Source organism: Zymoseptoria tritici, chromosome 1 (genome assembly GCF_000219625.1).
Source record: "Zymoseptoria tritici IPO323 chromosome 1, whole genome shotgun sequence".
NCBI classification, from domain to species: Eukaryota; Fungi; Ascomycota; class Dothideomycetes; order Mycosphaerellales; family Mycosphaerellaceae; genus Zymoseptoria; species Zymoseptoria tritici.
The window spans coordinates 4,128,076-4,143,865 of NC_018218.1; the positions used below are offsets into that span (position 1 = coordinate 4,128,076).

Below are 15,790 nucleotides of genomic sequence, written 5' to 3' on the forward strand. Positions count from 1 at the left end.
AAGAGCGCACGGGGACAACCAGCGTGTTCATATACTTGAAGCCGCGTCCATGAGCATGATCTCGCGTGTATGTGAAGAGAGAACATAGAAGGAACATGCTAAACAACGATGTCCGATCGGGGGACTGGCCCTACGGACGAATTGGCTCTGGGCGCCCTCCCACGATCCACTTCTCCTCCTTCACGGCCCGCTGCATCGTGCGCCACATCCATCCTCGACCGGGATCATACATGGTCCACACGGACCATCCCAACTCTCTTTCTTCCCTCTCTTTCCTCCTTGTAACCCTTACCCAGATGATGAGAGAGAGAGAGAGCTCCGATCCGCTCTTGTCTTGGTCGGGCTTCTCCTCGCCCTCGTCTTCAGCCTCCATCTGTTCCCTCGTCTTTGACTTGCGCTGCTGATTGCTGACTTCCCCTCTGCCATAATCATTCTGGTTTGCTTCGCTCCGCCCCTTTGGCATTATCTGTTCACCCTCCGGACCTATTGCTGTCAAGCGTACACTTTCCATTTCTGGCGCTTGCCTAAGGTAACTGTGGAGCTCACTGTCGCGGCATAGGTACGCAAATTCGTGTTTCCTCCCAACGCCGCCCATCGACTCACACTAACCCATGGCTACAGTCTTCTTTGACAAGTCGACAACATGGCGGCACAGCAGTCTCCAACTGGGCCCATCGGCCATCCACATCACTACGGCGCTCCAACGCGTCCCGGTCCTCCACCGCCGAACGGTCCGATGCCAATGCAACAGCCTCCTCAGGCCAAAACCGCGGCGCAGTATCTCGCCTCGACCAACGAGCAGGTGTGGCTGCAATTGGGAAACCTGTCCGAGGTCATGGGCGAGCTCGAAGGTGCGACGGCAGCATACGAACGCGCCATGAACTTCAATCAATGGTCGGTGCCCGCCATGCTGGCCATCTCCTGCATACTGCGCTCGAAAGATCAGTTCACTGCCGCGGTTGACTATCTGCGACAAATCCTGAAAGTCGAGCCAACGAATGGAGAGGTCTGGAGTAGCCTGGGTCACTGCTATTTGATGATGGACGATCTGCAGCAGGCGTACTCTGCCTATCAACAGGCACTGTACCACCTGCCAGATCCGAAAGAGCCGAAGTTGTGGTACGGCATTGGGATACTGTACGATCGGTATGGCTCGTTGGAGCACGCCGAGGAGGCATTTTCCGAAGTCATGCGCATGGAGCCAAACTTCGAAAAGGCCAACGAGATATACTTCCGCCTTGGTATAATATACAAGCAGCAGCAGAAGTTCTCACAAAGCTTGGAGGTGAGTCGTTCTGACAAGAGGACATTCGCGCGACACAGCTAACAGTTTCAAGTGCTTCCGCTACATCGTCAACGATCCACCACGACCTCTCAGCGAGGAGGACATTTGGTTCCAAATCGGCCACGTGCACGAGCAACAGAAAGATGTCAGTTGCGCGATACATTGCACCCGCTTTTGCACCACTGACTTCGTGACAGTACGACTCTGCCAAAGCCGCATACACTCGGGTGCTCGAGCGCGATCCGACCCACGCAAAGGTACTGCAACAGCTTGGTTGGCTCCACCACCAGCAGAGCACGAGCTTTAGTAGTCAAGAGCAGGCGATTGAGTATCTGGAGAAATCCGTCAACTCCGGTATGTACACCTCGCGTGACGTCTGCGGCAGCGCTTGTCTAACACACCATCAGATCAAACCGACGCGCAGAGCTGGTACCTGCTTGGACGATGCTACATGTCACAGCAAAAGTACCCCAAAGCGTACGAGGCTTACCAGCAAGCCGTCTACCGTGACGGTCGCAACCCGACGTTCTGGTGCTCCATCGGTGTGCTCTACTACCAAATCAATCAATACCGGGATGCACTAGACGCCTACTCCCGTGCTATTCGGTTGAACCCAAACATCTCCGAGGTCTGGTACGACTTGGGCACGCTTGTAAGTTTGCTTCATGTCAATCCTCACCAACATCGTCTCACTGACCTTGTCAACAGTACGAATCGTGCAACAATCAGACCAGCGACGCCTTGGATGCGTATGGCAGGGCGCACGACCTGGATCCTTCCAATACTCACATCCAAGCACGTCTGGCTCTGCTCAAGGGCCAGCCAACGACTGGTCTACCCAATCAAGGCAACGCTCCGCTTCCACAAGACGTTCACCCACAGGCCTATCAGCCAGGCGCTCTCGGTGGCGGTCCTCCTGGTCCACAGTGGGGTGCTCATTCGCAGAATCCACCTCCACCTGGACCTCCTGGACCTCCTCTTGCGCCAAGTAACAACTGGGGCGGCAGCAGGCTGGCTGAGCTTCAAAATCCTCAGATGCAGCCTCAGCCGATGAATCCGTACGAGCAGCGCGATCGTCTTCCGCCTCAGCAGCAACAGCAGCAAGGCCCACCATCTCAGTCTCAACAGCCTCCGCCAAGGCAGCAGAGCCCACCACCGCCGCGCCCGTACCAGGACCAGCAGCCTCAACGTCCACCTCCACCGTCACACAGAGGACTATCTCCATCTCCCAAAGGGCATCACGCTGCGCCGGCGCCTTTCCAGCACCCGTCGCAGCAACCGCAACCTCCTCATCAAGGTCCTCCACAACAACAGCAGGAAGCACAGCGACCAATGTTCAGCTCGCAGCCGTCCAACGGCCCACCACCACCTCAACCTTCAAACGGCATGACTACTCCAGGAGCTCAGGGAGCGCCCCCAATGTTCGGTCGTCCTCAGGAAGGTCCGCCCGAGATACGACCTCTCGTTGGCGCGAACCCGACTTCATCGCCAAGCGCTGGACAGTACTCTCGTGCTCCATACGAACACCATCCGAACTCAGCAGCACCAAGCATCGCAAGCGGCGCACCGCCGCCAACTTCAGCTCAAACGGCGGCCGATGCAGCTGCTCGCGAGCGGGAAGAGAGGCCGTCCAGTGCCGCGCCAAAGCGAATGCGCGAATGGGAGGACGAGTCGAGCATGGGTTCGGCCAAAAAGGCATCGACAGACGAGAGCCGATCGAGGCTGGATGACATCAAAATGCACCGTCCTTCTCCGCCGGAGAAGATGGCCACTCCACCGATTCGGAGCCCGTCTGAAATGAGACGCGTGGAAGAGCCGCCGAGGCCTTCTTCAGCCTACCACCCATCCGAGGCTGCCCATCACCCACCTTCTCTTCCATCCATGCAGAGCATCACCCAGCGATCGCCGCGCATGTCTGCTCCACCCCAAGAGGAGCAGCGTGCCACCGCACCTCCACCACCACCACCACCACCACCACCCGCGCAGCCTCAACAGCAGCCACCAGCCCAGCAGACTCCGCAGCCAGCTCAATCAGCTCCAGTCTACGAACCGGCAGCCCGTAAAATGGAAGTCGACGAGAATTACGATGATAGTGGTGATGATGAGAAGCGATCGACAACCAAGCAGGAGAGCCGGAAGAACAGCCCAAAGCCGGTCAACGGAACTGGGTCGGCCAATGCTACACCTGCCGCTAACGGCAGCGCAGAGCAGGCGACCTAAATATATTTTATTTGTTCATGATGAAGATGACGTGCTGAATGACGGAAAATAGATATCGTCAAACGAGTGTTACTCACTGGCCACAGCCTTGCCTGTACACTTCAAGACGTCAATATATATAGCAGTACAGAATATGAGTTGATGACTGTACTCACGCTTTGTGCCGAACGTTTCTCTACCGCTTCAGCGCCTGATACGTTGTCCGCCGCGTAGCATGTCAACGCCCATGATCCTGACATCCGCGTAGCCGGATCACATTTGAGGTTCTGTTGGTTCCGTGTGACGTAGGAGCGTGGAAGGTGTCGACCGCAACTCTTCAACGCTGCCGTACTCACTTCCTCGAACACAATCCTTCTCGTCGACACGAAATAACACAAGCGTCAAGAACTTTCAACATGGCACCCACTGGATTGGCAATTCTCATCGGCGCCGGGCCCGCAACGGGCGCAGGTAAGTCCTCTTCTCGATGCCAATGGCTCAGGATCATCACCACGAAGTCGTGCTAACAACACATCTCAAGGCATCGCCCGAATCCTCTCTCACCCCTCTCACGGGAACATGGCCGTTGCTCTCCTCGCCCGACGTCCAGAACCCCTCAACGATCTCGTCAAATCCCTCCGCTCCCAAAACTCCGGCGCCGTGCTCGAGTCCTTCCCCACGGACACGGCACCCGACAATCTCAAGAAAGCCTTTGCGGACATTAAAGCGCATCAATCCTTCTCCGGCTTGAAACTCAAAGTCGCCATTTTCAGCGTCAAGTCGAGTTCCAAGAAACCGTTCATGGAGGAGACTTTTGATCAATTCATGGAGCCGTTGGAGTCGTATGTGGGTGGCGCGATGGTGTTTGCGCAGGAGAGTTTGAGGAGGATGTTCGAGGACCATGGGGAGAAGACGTTGGCTGAGGGCGCGGAGAAGAAGGGCACGATTATTTTTACTGGAACGTTGGTGAGTTGTTGCTTGCTTGCTTATTGGTCTGAATGGATGCGGTGTGAGCTAGGTATGCTGACTTCTTGTCAAGGGTGCGTTGCGATGCAATGCTGAGTATGGAAGCTATGGTGCTTCACGTGGTGAGTAATGGCCCTTGTTTGTAGGCCAACATGCGACATCTGCTGTGGCCGGTTGAAGGAGATGGACATGCTGACACTCCTGCAGGCAGTGTAAGACAGCTCGCACAGGCGCTCGCACGTGAGATGTCTCCAAAGGGCGTGCACGTCGCAGTAAGTCCATGCATCTTTCGTTGCAGCCCTCAGCGAGCACGCCCTAACTTCAAGACAGCACGCCATCGCGAACGGCCGTATTACAGACGCCGACTCCGACGAGACCAAGTCTGGAAAGCACATCGCTGCCGAGGCAGTGGGAAAGACATACCTCTGGCTGGCAAACCAGGACCCCACGTTGTGGACCCATGAGCTGGATCTCCGCCCGGCGCAGGAGAAGTTCTAGGCTTAGAAGCTATCGAGAAGTACTAAAAAGGAAACAGGGCTGGCAGAAGATCTGCCTAAGCAGCCCGGGTCAAGTGGTAGAGAAGGGCGGCCACCGGCAGGAGGAAGCGCCGCGGCTCCCCTTTTACGGTAGTACAAATGAATGGACCCTCTGACTATTATCCTCTGGTCTCTGACGGCGTCTGATGGTCTCTCCTCGTCCCTCCTCTGATCAACCTCGTTCCGGGGCCATCTGCGGACTCCTCTCCCAGTTATCGTCGGCGCGAAATAGTCGGAAAAGTGCACTACCAGGCACTAGAATCACGAAAAGACCTTCTAGTCGTGCTCGGCGAAGAAACGTTTTCAGGTCCAAGTCCGCTATCTCGGTTATTACTGATGTTCGACAGGGGTTGGCCTTATCCGCCTAAAGTGAACTAAGAACACAGAGAGCGGGACCAAGGTGCAAGTCGCGTAGATTTAATCTACGGAGCCCGATAATGTGGTTTGGTTTACTGATGTTTTCAGCTTTCGCAAGGACCCTGGCCACAGATGCACGCCGGTCAAGCAGGAAATTTCCACCAGTGAGAACTCTATCGATGTTCAAGGATTGTGACCTGGGAAAGCTCAGCCGCGACTGCAAGGGTGAGGTCGGGCAGGGATAAGGCGTAAGCGAACGCGGCCACATGGAAGCGTGCATGAGCTGTTCGGCAAATGATCCTTCGGTATGCACGAGAATGGAGCAAGGGATTCGAGACACCGATAGCGGAAGGCGGACCTGAATGGGATCACGTCTTCTCGAGACCGATGAGACACGAGGCCGCGGACGAGAGGCACGCAATCTGGGTGGGGTATGACCTGACCTTTCCCTGTGAATTTAAGCGCTTCGAGGCTACGGATCAAGATGACTCGAATAGCGAGTGTGCGGTACCGCTGCTGTGGATCGAGCATGCACAGCGCACAGCGCACAGCAGTTCGCTGGTCGCTGACAGGCCAGGACTAGGGCCCCCTTCTTCATGCTGTTCCTACAACGACTTCTCCGCTGCTGTATATGCAGACGACCCGGTGATACATATGGTGAATGGATATACATTTCGGGCATCCTAGGTCGTGATGAATGCAGGAGACTTTGAGACATATCCTCGAGGCTGGTTTGACATGGCGAGTGCTGATAGCCGTTTCGCAGAAGCTGATTGTGTTGCTGATGAACGAGGTTCCGGCGATGCTGATTTTGATTGTGATGATGAACTGCACGTAGTCGGCATATCAGCCTTGTAAGAACCTCCTCGAAGGCAACGGTGAATGTTCTTTGCATTCTCAAGCACGTCATACCACGAGCACGATCATAACGAATCGCGAGATACGCCGACAACATTGAATGGTCCTCGGCCATGCTTTCATACTCTTTCATTGGGCGATGCACTGACAGTTGGAGACGCTTCATCCACTGAGATGTAATGTCTGTCTCTCTGGGCGGGTAGACGGAACGAGGAGGAAGGCCGAGGGCGAGAGCTTGCCAATTTTCCATTGTTCCATCCACGCGAAAGGAAGATTCCACTCACTTGTCAAGCGTTGCCTGTGTTGCTCTTACCTCGTACGATGTTAAGAGACATTGAAAGCTGCGCCAGCAAGAGACTGCCGTCCAGTCCGTGTCACCCTACCATGCAGAAGGGCAGAAGCCCTTCAGACTTGCCACCACTCTTTTTTCATACCGCCACACGATACAACGAGACGGCCAAGATCAACAGACAGGATTCCGAGGGCGACATCGGTGATGTCCGAACATCCAGGATCCATGTGTTGTCGCACGGAGTGGCCGATGGCGGTGGAAAGTAGAGACTCGTAAGTGCCCAGACGCTTGAAGTGGAAGTCGCTCAGATTCATATCTCTTGGAACTGATAAGGGACGGCAGCCTCCTTTGCCTTTTCGAGGAATTGCTCGTGGGTCCTTGAACAGTCCTTTCGGATCTTGGGTCTCTGCCTGAGACCATCCAGCAGGATCCCCGCAGCCAGAGTCCGAGATGGCATGCAAGTGAAGTCACGAGCGCTGCAGCGGTACCTGACGTGAAGTACAGCACTGTGCGCGTAGTATTGCTGACTTGCCTTGCATAAGAACAAGTATCTTTGTCCTCGTCTCGTACCAGAGTCGACTTCCCATTGGCGTGCCCGCACGGCCCAAGTCGGCTTATACTTGGTCGTGCATGGGCTACCGTCACATGTCCCTGTCCTTGCCGGAGGGATGATCGTGTGCCCTGCAGTGCTTTTTCCAACCACCACTAACAGCATCTCGACTGCTCCATGGTATCATGCTGTCAACTACCACACGGAATTGGACCGGACCTCCCCACACCACCAATCTGCCACTTCGACTCCACCAATGTGATGGCAAAGTGGTACGGCATGCTGCACTGTGCACGGAGACAATCCTTCAGTCGGTATCCACCATCCGGGCGGAGCGCATGGCACAATCGCGGCAGGAGGCAGACGATCTTCTAAGCGAACAGCCAGCGCTCGAGCCATAGATACAATGGTGGGGTTGCGCGGTGTGCATTTCGACTGCCAGGTCAGGTACCTGTGGAGTGCGGACTACCTGTGTACTACTGAGTCAAAGGATACTACCGCAGCACAGCACAGCACATGATGGCGATGTGCGGCATCTAGACCAACATCAATTGGTTCGACAAAGAGCAGTCCGTCCGCAAACATCGCCGGAGCTCAGGAAACATGCCCTTCTCTCATTCGCACGACAACTCTGCCGTCGCACCACCGTACCTGGACTACGCCCGTCGCCCAACTGCAGCGGTACCTCGACGTGCCCGACGGTCCGCATTACGAGTGCGATGGCCACGACCACTCAGCTTCTCCGCGTACCGCGCAAACATCATCATCATCATCATACATTATTCGCCAAGTTGGCAGAATACCAGACCAGTCCCTGTGTGGCTTTTTTTCGCCCACCAACCAGTCGAGAAAGCCCCACCGGATAGTAGTGCCCACGTTAGTAGTTGCTCCGCGATTTAGATCGAGTCTAATGCATAGCACGAGCCTGTCATGCACGGCTTGACGAACGAGTGAGCAGGCAGAACGGAGCTTCCAGAAGCCGCGGCACTCTCATTTTCACGTCCACACGGCCAGGATAAGAGGGATGCCCGTGGTCGGTGGTCGCCTACAAGGAAACTGCAGCCAAGTGTCGGATTGGCTATTGGTGGGTAGAGTTCGTGGCGTTCTTCGAACCTCGACGGCTCCATGCACGACACCGGTGATCATCGCTCAGACACCGCGAAGATGGCAAAGCTCCAACGATTACCCGTTGCTCGTCTGCATGATCTCCACGACGCAACCGCGTGTGCCAGATCCCTCCCTGTCATTGCCTTGGCCTACTAGCCTGGTGCATTCATTGCTTGACCCTGCTGAGCGGTTCGCAGGACCGACAGGGCAGTACCCGAAATGTCGGCCCAGGACGAAAGCGCCTAGCAATTAATATTGATTGCCCTCCACCTAGCCTCGGACGCGAGATAGCCCAGCAATGATAACGAGGCGAATGTTGACGGTGTGCCGTCGTCACAAGACGCCGAAGACGGGCGTGTTGGAGGAGCCGTGAGGGCGCCTCGGGTCGATAAGAAGGAGCCGCAGCGCACCGCTCCTGCGATTGCTAGTTATCCGCTCTCCGCTCGTGAACCAGTCAATCAGTGCCACTTGCATCGACGGCTTATCCAACTTTGGGGACATTGGTTCTGGCAACAAAAGTGGCGGACCGAAGACCGACGATCCCATCTCGCGAGTACCAGACTGGGGCACATCTTTCAACCAATCTTTCGCCGTTGTTAGCTCGGCAGAAGCTGTCAAGCTCGCCTCCACGCATTTCACGCTGAACCTTAACGGGCATCGTGTGCTTGTTATCGAATCCTGTCGACTGTATCTACTCCACTCCGACCGCACTCTTCCCCAAGACACGCTTCTCAACGCTTGAGATCGCAGTCTGACATCACGCTGGACACGGCCAGCAACCTCTATACCGCCATGACGACCATGGCGATGCCCATGGCTATCGATACGGCGCCTGCAGCGACCCCGCGGAAGCGTAGACGAAGAACCGCAGCAAGTGGTGCGACGGATGACTGCTTTTCGTGCAGAAGACGCTGTGTTCCCTGCGATCGCAAACGACCTTATTGCTCTCAATGCATCCAGATTGGAAAAGAATGCTCCGGATACAAGACGACGTTGACCTGGGGTGTGGGTGTTGCAAGTCGAGGCAAGCTGCGGGGGTTGTCATGTCCCATCGCCGGGAAGAATGCCGAATCTGGCGAGAGTTCGGATGAGCAGCGTACAAGGAGGAAGAGCTCGATCAGCAAGGTCAAACAGGAGAACTCGACCGACTTTACACCTCGCTCGAATTCCATGTTCCAGGTACAATTCTCTCCTCCGACGTCCGCACCCATTAGCAGCACATCAGCTCCGAGCTTTCAGCCGACATTACCTACGATACAAGCACGCCAGCAGGGATGGCAGATTCCCAACTATCAGGACCGCCTCCAGTCATCACCCAACGACTCTCACGTTCGACCCTCTCCGCTCCGCCATCATTCGCTGCAACACATCCTCACTACATTTGGACCTCAACAAGATGCCTCCGGTCGACCTCGATCCTCATCGTCGCTTGACTCTCCCTTCGATGAGCAGCTCAATTCGCCTTTGGAATATTCAGGATCGGCAGCCTTCAATGAGCCATTTCCTTCATATTTACCAATGTCCTACCCCCATCACGCAATAAGCCACTCTGTTGAGAGCATAAATTGCCCGCAATTGGACTCCTACCACGATGGACTGAGCTCGAGTGTTGATTCATTACGGAGCATCGGATCGTTTCCGGATGAGATGGACTCTTTCAATGCCGGAACTATGAGCCACGATGAGATGCTGTTCAGTCCCGATCTGGATGCCTCATACAACTTCAATCCATTTGACCAGCTCGAATTTCAGGATGAGAACCAGAATCACAACGAGCAAAAGCAGCTCAACATTTTCGACCCTCGATTCAGCACTCCATTCTTCAACATGTCGCCAAGATTGCAGTCTTTGATGGAGTATTACGACCGACACGTATGCACATACCTCGTCGCATTCGATGGGCCGGAGAATCCCTACCGAAGACACATTCTCCAGCTCGCCGTCAACAACGAGTGTCTGCAAAACGCCATTGCAGCACTGGCTACTAACAACATCCGAATGAGGAAGGAGCCACCACCGAGACGACTTGGCTTCGTGGAAGAACTCACGGATGCGTTTGACAACGTCAAGGCACGAGACTGGAACGAAGCCACACCGGAGGAGACATGCTACAAGCAAATGTCCATCGATCAGTTGAACATGCAACTCACCGACGTACGCGCTGCTCAAGATGACTCGGTGCTGGCCACTCTGCTCATCCTCTGCCTTTTCCACGTCTGCGACTCGGGCTTCAGCAAGTTCAAGACTCAACTCGCCGGCGTGCAAAAGTTGCTGTCTCTCCGAGACCCCACGACCGAATCCGACTTCACCGGCTGGGTGAGGATGTTTTTCATCTGGTTCGACGTCATGACCAGCGCCGTCAATGACCGCGAAACGCAGATCAAAGGCGAATCGCTAGACATGCTGGACTACTCCGCCAACCTCGGCGCTCTCGAACAATTCTCCGGCTGCGACGGCCGTCTCTTCAAACTCATCGCTCGCCTCGGTCGCCTCAACCTCCTCGCTCAAGGCCGTCCCGTCCGTCAAGACGCCACGTACCGCTCGACCACGACCGCCTTCCCCATTCGACCGACCTTGCCCAAACGCGGCTCCACCAACAACACCGTCATCGACTTCTCCAACCTCGACAACAACGCCAACAACTGGGGCAGTCCCACCTACTCCGACTCCAACTCCACCGTGTGCAGCGCCGAAGAAGAAATCCTCACTCCCGGCGCCATGCCCGACGACCGCCACGAATTCTGGACCGAATGGCACGACATCCGCGCTCGACTCCACGCCTGGCAAATGGAGACTCCGACCACCACCTCCTTTCCCTCCTGCGACGCCAACGCTTCTCAACCTCAACCTCATCACCGTTCCACCTCTCCACCCGAACTCGCCGTCGGCCAACGCGACCTCCTCCACATCAACGAGTCTTTCCGCTACTCCGCTCTGCTCTACACCGAACGTCTCGGCCACCCCTTCCTCCCATCCTCCCACCCCAACTTCCAGAAATACGTCAACTCCGCCTTGTCGCACATCTCCGCGCTGGAAATCACCTCGTGCGTCAACAAATTCCTCCTCTGGCCATTATTCATCACGGGCACCGAGTGCGTCGATGAAGGCCACCGGAACATCATTCGCACGCGATGCGTGGAGGTACAAATCGAGAGTGGATTTTACAACAACTTGTCGAGTTTGGAGGTGTTGGAGAGGGTGTGGGCGGAGGTGGGACCGAATGTGCCTGGCATGGAGCAGGCGGAGGTGAATGCGAGGAGGAGGGATAGTACCACGCCGAGGACGGGGTTGGGAAGGTATGGGTGTGCGTTTCGGTGGAGGAAGGCGATGGATCGGGTTGATGGGGAGTATATTGTGATTTGAGGGAGGAAATCAGGAGATGATGTGATGGATGCATTGATGTGATGACGATGATGATGAGAGATGAGCATGCCAAGTGAGGCATATAGCTTTTGATCAGGTCACGCTGGACGATGACCATCAATCTCGATAGCTCATGAAAGGAAATACCAGTACTTCACTCACGAGAGTTCACATTGAGACCGCAACGTGCACACCCATGCCAAGATTAATCAAATCATCTCTGAAGGTCGTTTGTGTTGTTCCCATTGCTAGTTACAATTACAGCTTGTCGCCCACGCCGGGCCTTCTGTGATTAAAAAGCTCCAACCAGCACGCCATGCAAAAACGCCCCTCGAAATTTTTCGTGAATAGTGTTTCCTCGTTGTCAATTCGATCGCACGCTGGGGTATACCATCGTGTGTGTTCCGTAGTACGCCATTAGCACCGTTCGCTTCAACCCATATGCATCGTCATTGCCCCCAAAATAAGTCATGAAAACGCCGTAGTGTGGAGCTTGTTTCAGTGCTGTGCTCTCAGCTTTGGTGTCGTGGTTGTTGTCCAGACTGGGTGAGTCTAGATGAACAGCATGGCGGCGACGAGGCCACCGGCGGCCATTCCACCGGAGATCTTGAGGTCGGCGGCGCCACCCTCGTTGACGGGCGGCGCGGCGGTGGTGGTCGCGGCCGTGACGCTGCTGCTGCCAGTCTCGGCGTCGTCGGTGCTGCTGGCGGAGGCGGTACCGGACGAAGCGGGAGCGCTGCCGTTAGCGGGAGTGGTCGTCTCAGGAGCTGGAGCCGAGCTGCCCTCGGTGGGAGTGCCGGCTGGTGGACTGCCAGTGTCGGTGGTCGGAGCAGGGACGACGGCGGTGTCGGTCGGGGTGGTGCCGGCCGGTGGAGTGGCGCTCTCAGCGGGAGGAGTGACCGGAGTCTCGGTGACGGACACGGAGGCCGCGGCGGTGGGAGTCGTGGCGCTGGTGACGACGACGGGTGGTGGAGCGACAGCCGTGTCGGTTGGGCCGCTGGGAGCCGGGTCTGTGGGAAGTGAAGGTGAGCTGACTGCGCCCGGACCGTACGTGGGGATTGCGCTCGGGATGGAGGAGGGAGTCAATGTGTTTGGGCCGTTCGTGGGAATTGCGCTCGCCGCCAGGGAAGTGGGAAGTATGCTCGCAAGATATGAGGGAACGGGACCGGACAGGGCTTCGACGAGGACGGAAAGGGCATTTGCGGGCGGTTCGAGAAGTGCGGAAAGGGCATTGGGCTCGTCTCGTTTCTTCAGATCTTGATTCGGAGCGGGTGGAGCGAGTGCAGCGGGATATGATGGTAATGATGCGGAGGTGTCTTCTTCTTCGCACTCACTTGCTCCGCACTCGGTGACGGTGTTGGTGACAGTCACTGTTTGATGAGTCAATATTCGTATTCGTTGTGTGCGCTTTCGTTCATAGGATTGTGGGCTCTGCGAGAGTGGTCAGCGCATGTTCTTCTTCAATGGCGCAAGGTGGTGATGATGCAGAGTGGTCGTCTTTGATATCGGCGCACTCATGACATGGACTCTTGACTTACCACCAGTGACTTCAGCAGAAGCGAAGGTGACGAGCGCAACGGCGCCGACAGCGAGGATGAAACGCATGTTGATCTTGATGATGTTGAGTAGTTTTGGATGATGTTGTTGATGATGTTGGATGGATGGAGAGGTTGGTGATGAGACCGTTGTGAAGGATGCAAAGTCTGCTTGGTAGAAGACTGTTTGATGAAGAAACGAGAGTGATGGAAGCGTTTGTTTGTCTTTGGGAAAAAGTTCCAAGTTATGGAGGGGTTGGTCGCCGGCCGCCCTCCAGCCACCGAGATTTCGGTGACACGAGCAATTCACCTTGCACCACAACTCACCTTTTCGCATGGATTACACATGATCAGAACACCAATCTGCACGAAACCACGGCATGTCATCGTACAACTGGCGTACAGGTGATTTCTTTCATGAGGCTTCCTGCTCGCCGGGACGCTGCAGAGGCCGCTTTCGAGCATGGACTTTTCCCACCTGCGCAACGCTGTTTGCTGGACGCGTAAGTCCATATGCGTACACGCCTGCGCCATCTGGTGGTATCGCGGGCGTTGTGCGTACATGCAGGTGTTTGGTGGAGATGTGAGGGTCGATAGCAGTGCATGTGTTAGAGGTGAAGTGAGGTGAGAATCCCTGGCGGATATTGTGAAAGCACGGGGCTGGGCCGCTAGCAAAGGCAAATCTGTGCAAGCAAGTGGAGGAGCACCACCGAAACCAGCGAACAACACTATCGCCTGTGACATGAGGCCCTCTCGACATTCTGTATAAGCTGTGCATTGGTCGAACGAGGCTGAGCAGTGAATAGTGCGCGACGGTAGTACTGCGACTTCTACTCTCATATCAATGATTACGCTAAGAGCGATCTTCACGATCCATCTTTCAGCGAGCCATGCATGACGAACGATATGCGTGTTACCGATCATCGAAAATGTCATCCATGACTACAGGGCACGTAGCCCAGTACAACATGGTCACCACGGCAGCATTGGCCACTGTATAACACAAGATCCGGTAACCTGCTTCTCCAAGCCTGCTCGATGGCTACACACGAGTTTCAGAATTGAGATGCAATCGCAGCCGACATACCCGGCATCCTGCCGCATGAGACCGCAGTGACAAAAAGGGCAGTCGCAGATCGTGGAGAGGCAGTTCAATTGTAGATGCTGGACGTGGGTGCATGTGTGTGGGAGAGGAGGTGGCGACATTGAGCACGTGGCGCTCTCTATGCGATCTGATGCCGCGTCCTCTTGCGATCGATGCCACTGCACTAGCATCGGAGACGTGGTCAGTACGACAAAACGAAGTGGCAAAAGTGAAGATTGCAGTAGATGGTGGTCATGGTGCCTGGTGGCGTCTTCGTGGTATATCATACAAGCTATGCTGTGATCTAGCTCTCGGTGTGGGCTGGTACCTGAAAGCCATAGTCAGCAAATGAATGGCAAAGTCGTCTGCGAAATGAAGTGAGGTAGCGACACAAATTGTCATACAGCAGTTGGATCAATAGTGAATCGTCAAGCTCTTTTGAAGCATTCGGATCAGGTCTGTGTGGTAAAGGTTTCTAATCATTAAAGGGAGGGAAGGAGAAGGAATGAAAAAGAACGTACCTGGGAGTCGTGCGACAATGTGTGCCGACCAAAATATCATGTCCGTCCAATTCTCCGACTTCCTTGAGATTCCAGCTCTCAGGAAGTCCGCTGTTTCTTGAAGAAGCCCGTCAGCTTTTTCTGGCTCTCATCGTGTGCAGACCGACCGATTCCTCCTCTTTGTCTCTTGAGCCCAACAAGATGGTCTTTTCTGTCGACGGCGACGATGGTCGTCGACCAGCCGAATATCATGCGCGAAGGTCGCTCTCGTACGGCATCTCCAGGTCCTGCGTTGTCCTTCCCTTGCTCGGTTCGAAGTGGTTCGTCTGTCACTGCTTCGATTGTGTCAGCTGGTACTGGTGGCCTTGGTGACGACGCATCGAGCTTGATTGGAACGATATGTTGCTCGTCCTTGGTCATCGCGAGCTGTAAATAGCCAGTGTTGCTCCAGCCACCAAGATGCTGCAGTACTAGAGTTCCTCTGAGGGCGGTCACCTCCGGCGCGACTGTCACGCTTTTCGGCGGAAGACGCAGCAGCAAGCGTCGCCACAGATGAGACAGGAGTATGCCATGCGAGACGACTGCCACAGCGCGAGGTCTGGTCTTGGAGGGCAGCTCGAACAATGGCAAGAGATGCTCGTTCAAAAAGATGTCCGCCCGTTTGTCAATCGACTCTTTCGACTCGACGTCAACGAAGCCCGGATCATCCTTGTGCCGGTCGCGATACGCCTCTCTTCCCGTCTTGTTTGCATCCGTACGAGTCTGAAAGGACATGCCCTCCGCAAATCCGAAGTTTTGCTCGATGAGCTGTGAGACCTGAATGACCTCGACACTTCGAACAATGGCTGACTCGTCGCTGCCGGCGGCTGGGTCTGGCTGAGCAGTCTGTATCGCTTTGGCGGTCTTGAAGGCTCGAGACAGAGTTGAAGCGAAGATGCGGTCGAAGATCACGCCTCGGCCGGCGAGGTGCTGACCGAGATGGCGAGCTTGTTCCACGCCATGAATAGTAAGAGCAGAGTCACGGACACCCGCGTAGAGGCCCCCGACATTGTCGACAGTCTCACCATGGCGGATCAGGTACAGCTCCATGAACAGCGGAGAGCATTTTTGGAGCGAGGTCGATGATGGCAGGAGAAAGTTGAAGAATGGGAAGCTGCA

The 15,790-nt window shown here is 55.4% G+C and overlaps 4 protein-coding genes across 4 annotated transcripts; 3 read left to right on the top strand and 1 right to left on the bottom strand.

The window, feature by feature from the left end:
- Positions 1 to 643: 643 nt before the first annotated feature.
- On the top strand, positions 644 to 3,505 carry MYCGRDRAFT_66803 (uncharacterized protein; the record flags this gene model as incomplete). The annotated part of the gene is made up of 5 exons (XM_003856480.1): positions 644 to 1,285; positions 1,338 to 1,430; positions 1,483 to 1,639; positions 1,693 to 1,937; positions 1,994 to 3,505. 5 exons carry the CDS (start codon positions 644 to 646, stop codon positions 3,503 to 3,505), a joined length of 2,649 nt encoding a protein of 882 aa, XP_003856528.1.
- A 379-nt stretch (positions 3,506 to 3,884) lies between these two features.
- MYCGRDRAFT_107473 (uncharacterized protein) lies at positions 3,885 to 4,948 on the top strand (the record flags this gene model as incomplete). The annotated part of the gene is made up of 5 exons (XM_003856481.1): positions 3,885 to 3,955; positions 4,026 to 4,450; positions 4,524 to 4,572; positions 4,658 to 4,722; positions 4,781 to 4,948. 5 exons carry the CDS (start codon positions 3,901 to 3,903, stop codon positions 4,946 to 4,948), a joined length of 762 nt encoding a protein of 253 aa, XP_003856529.1.
- A 3,915-nt stretch (positions 4,949 to 8,863) lies between these two features.
- Positions 8,864 to 11,513, top strand: MYCGRDRAFT_107474 (uncharacterized protein; the record flags this gene model as incomplete). The annotated part of the gene is made up of 1 exon (XM_003856482.1): positions 8,864 to 11,513. The coding sequence occupies one exon, from the start codon at positions 8,943 to 8,945 to the stop codon at positions 11,511 to 11,513; it is 2,571 nt and encodes an 856-aa protein (XP_003856530.1).
- A 2,891-nt stretch (positions 11,514 to 14,404) lies between these two features.
- On the bottom strand, positions 14,405 to 15,726 carry MYCGRDRAFT_66809 (uncharacterized protein; the record flags this gene model as incomplete). Its single annotated transcript, XM_003857101.1, has 2 exons — positions 14,405 to 14,460; positions 14,654 to 15,726. The coding sequence occupies one exon, from the start codon at positions 15,719 to 15,721 to the stop codon at positions 14,732 to 14,734; it is 990 nt and encodes a 329-aa protein (XP_003857149.1).
- Positions 15,727 to 15,790: the final 64 nt, after the last annotated feature.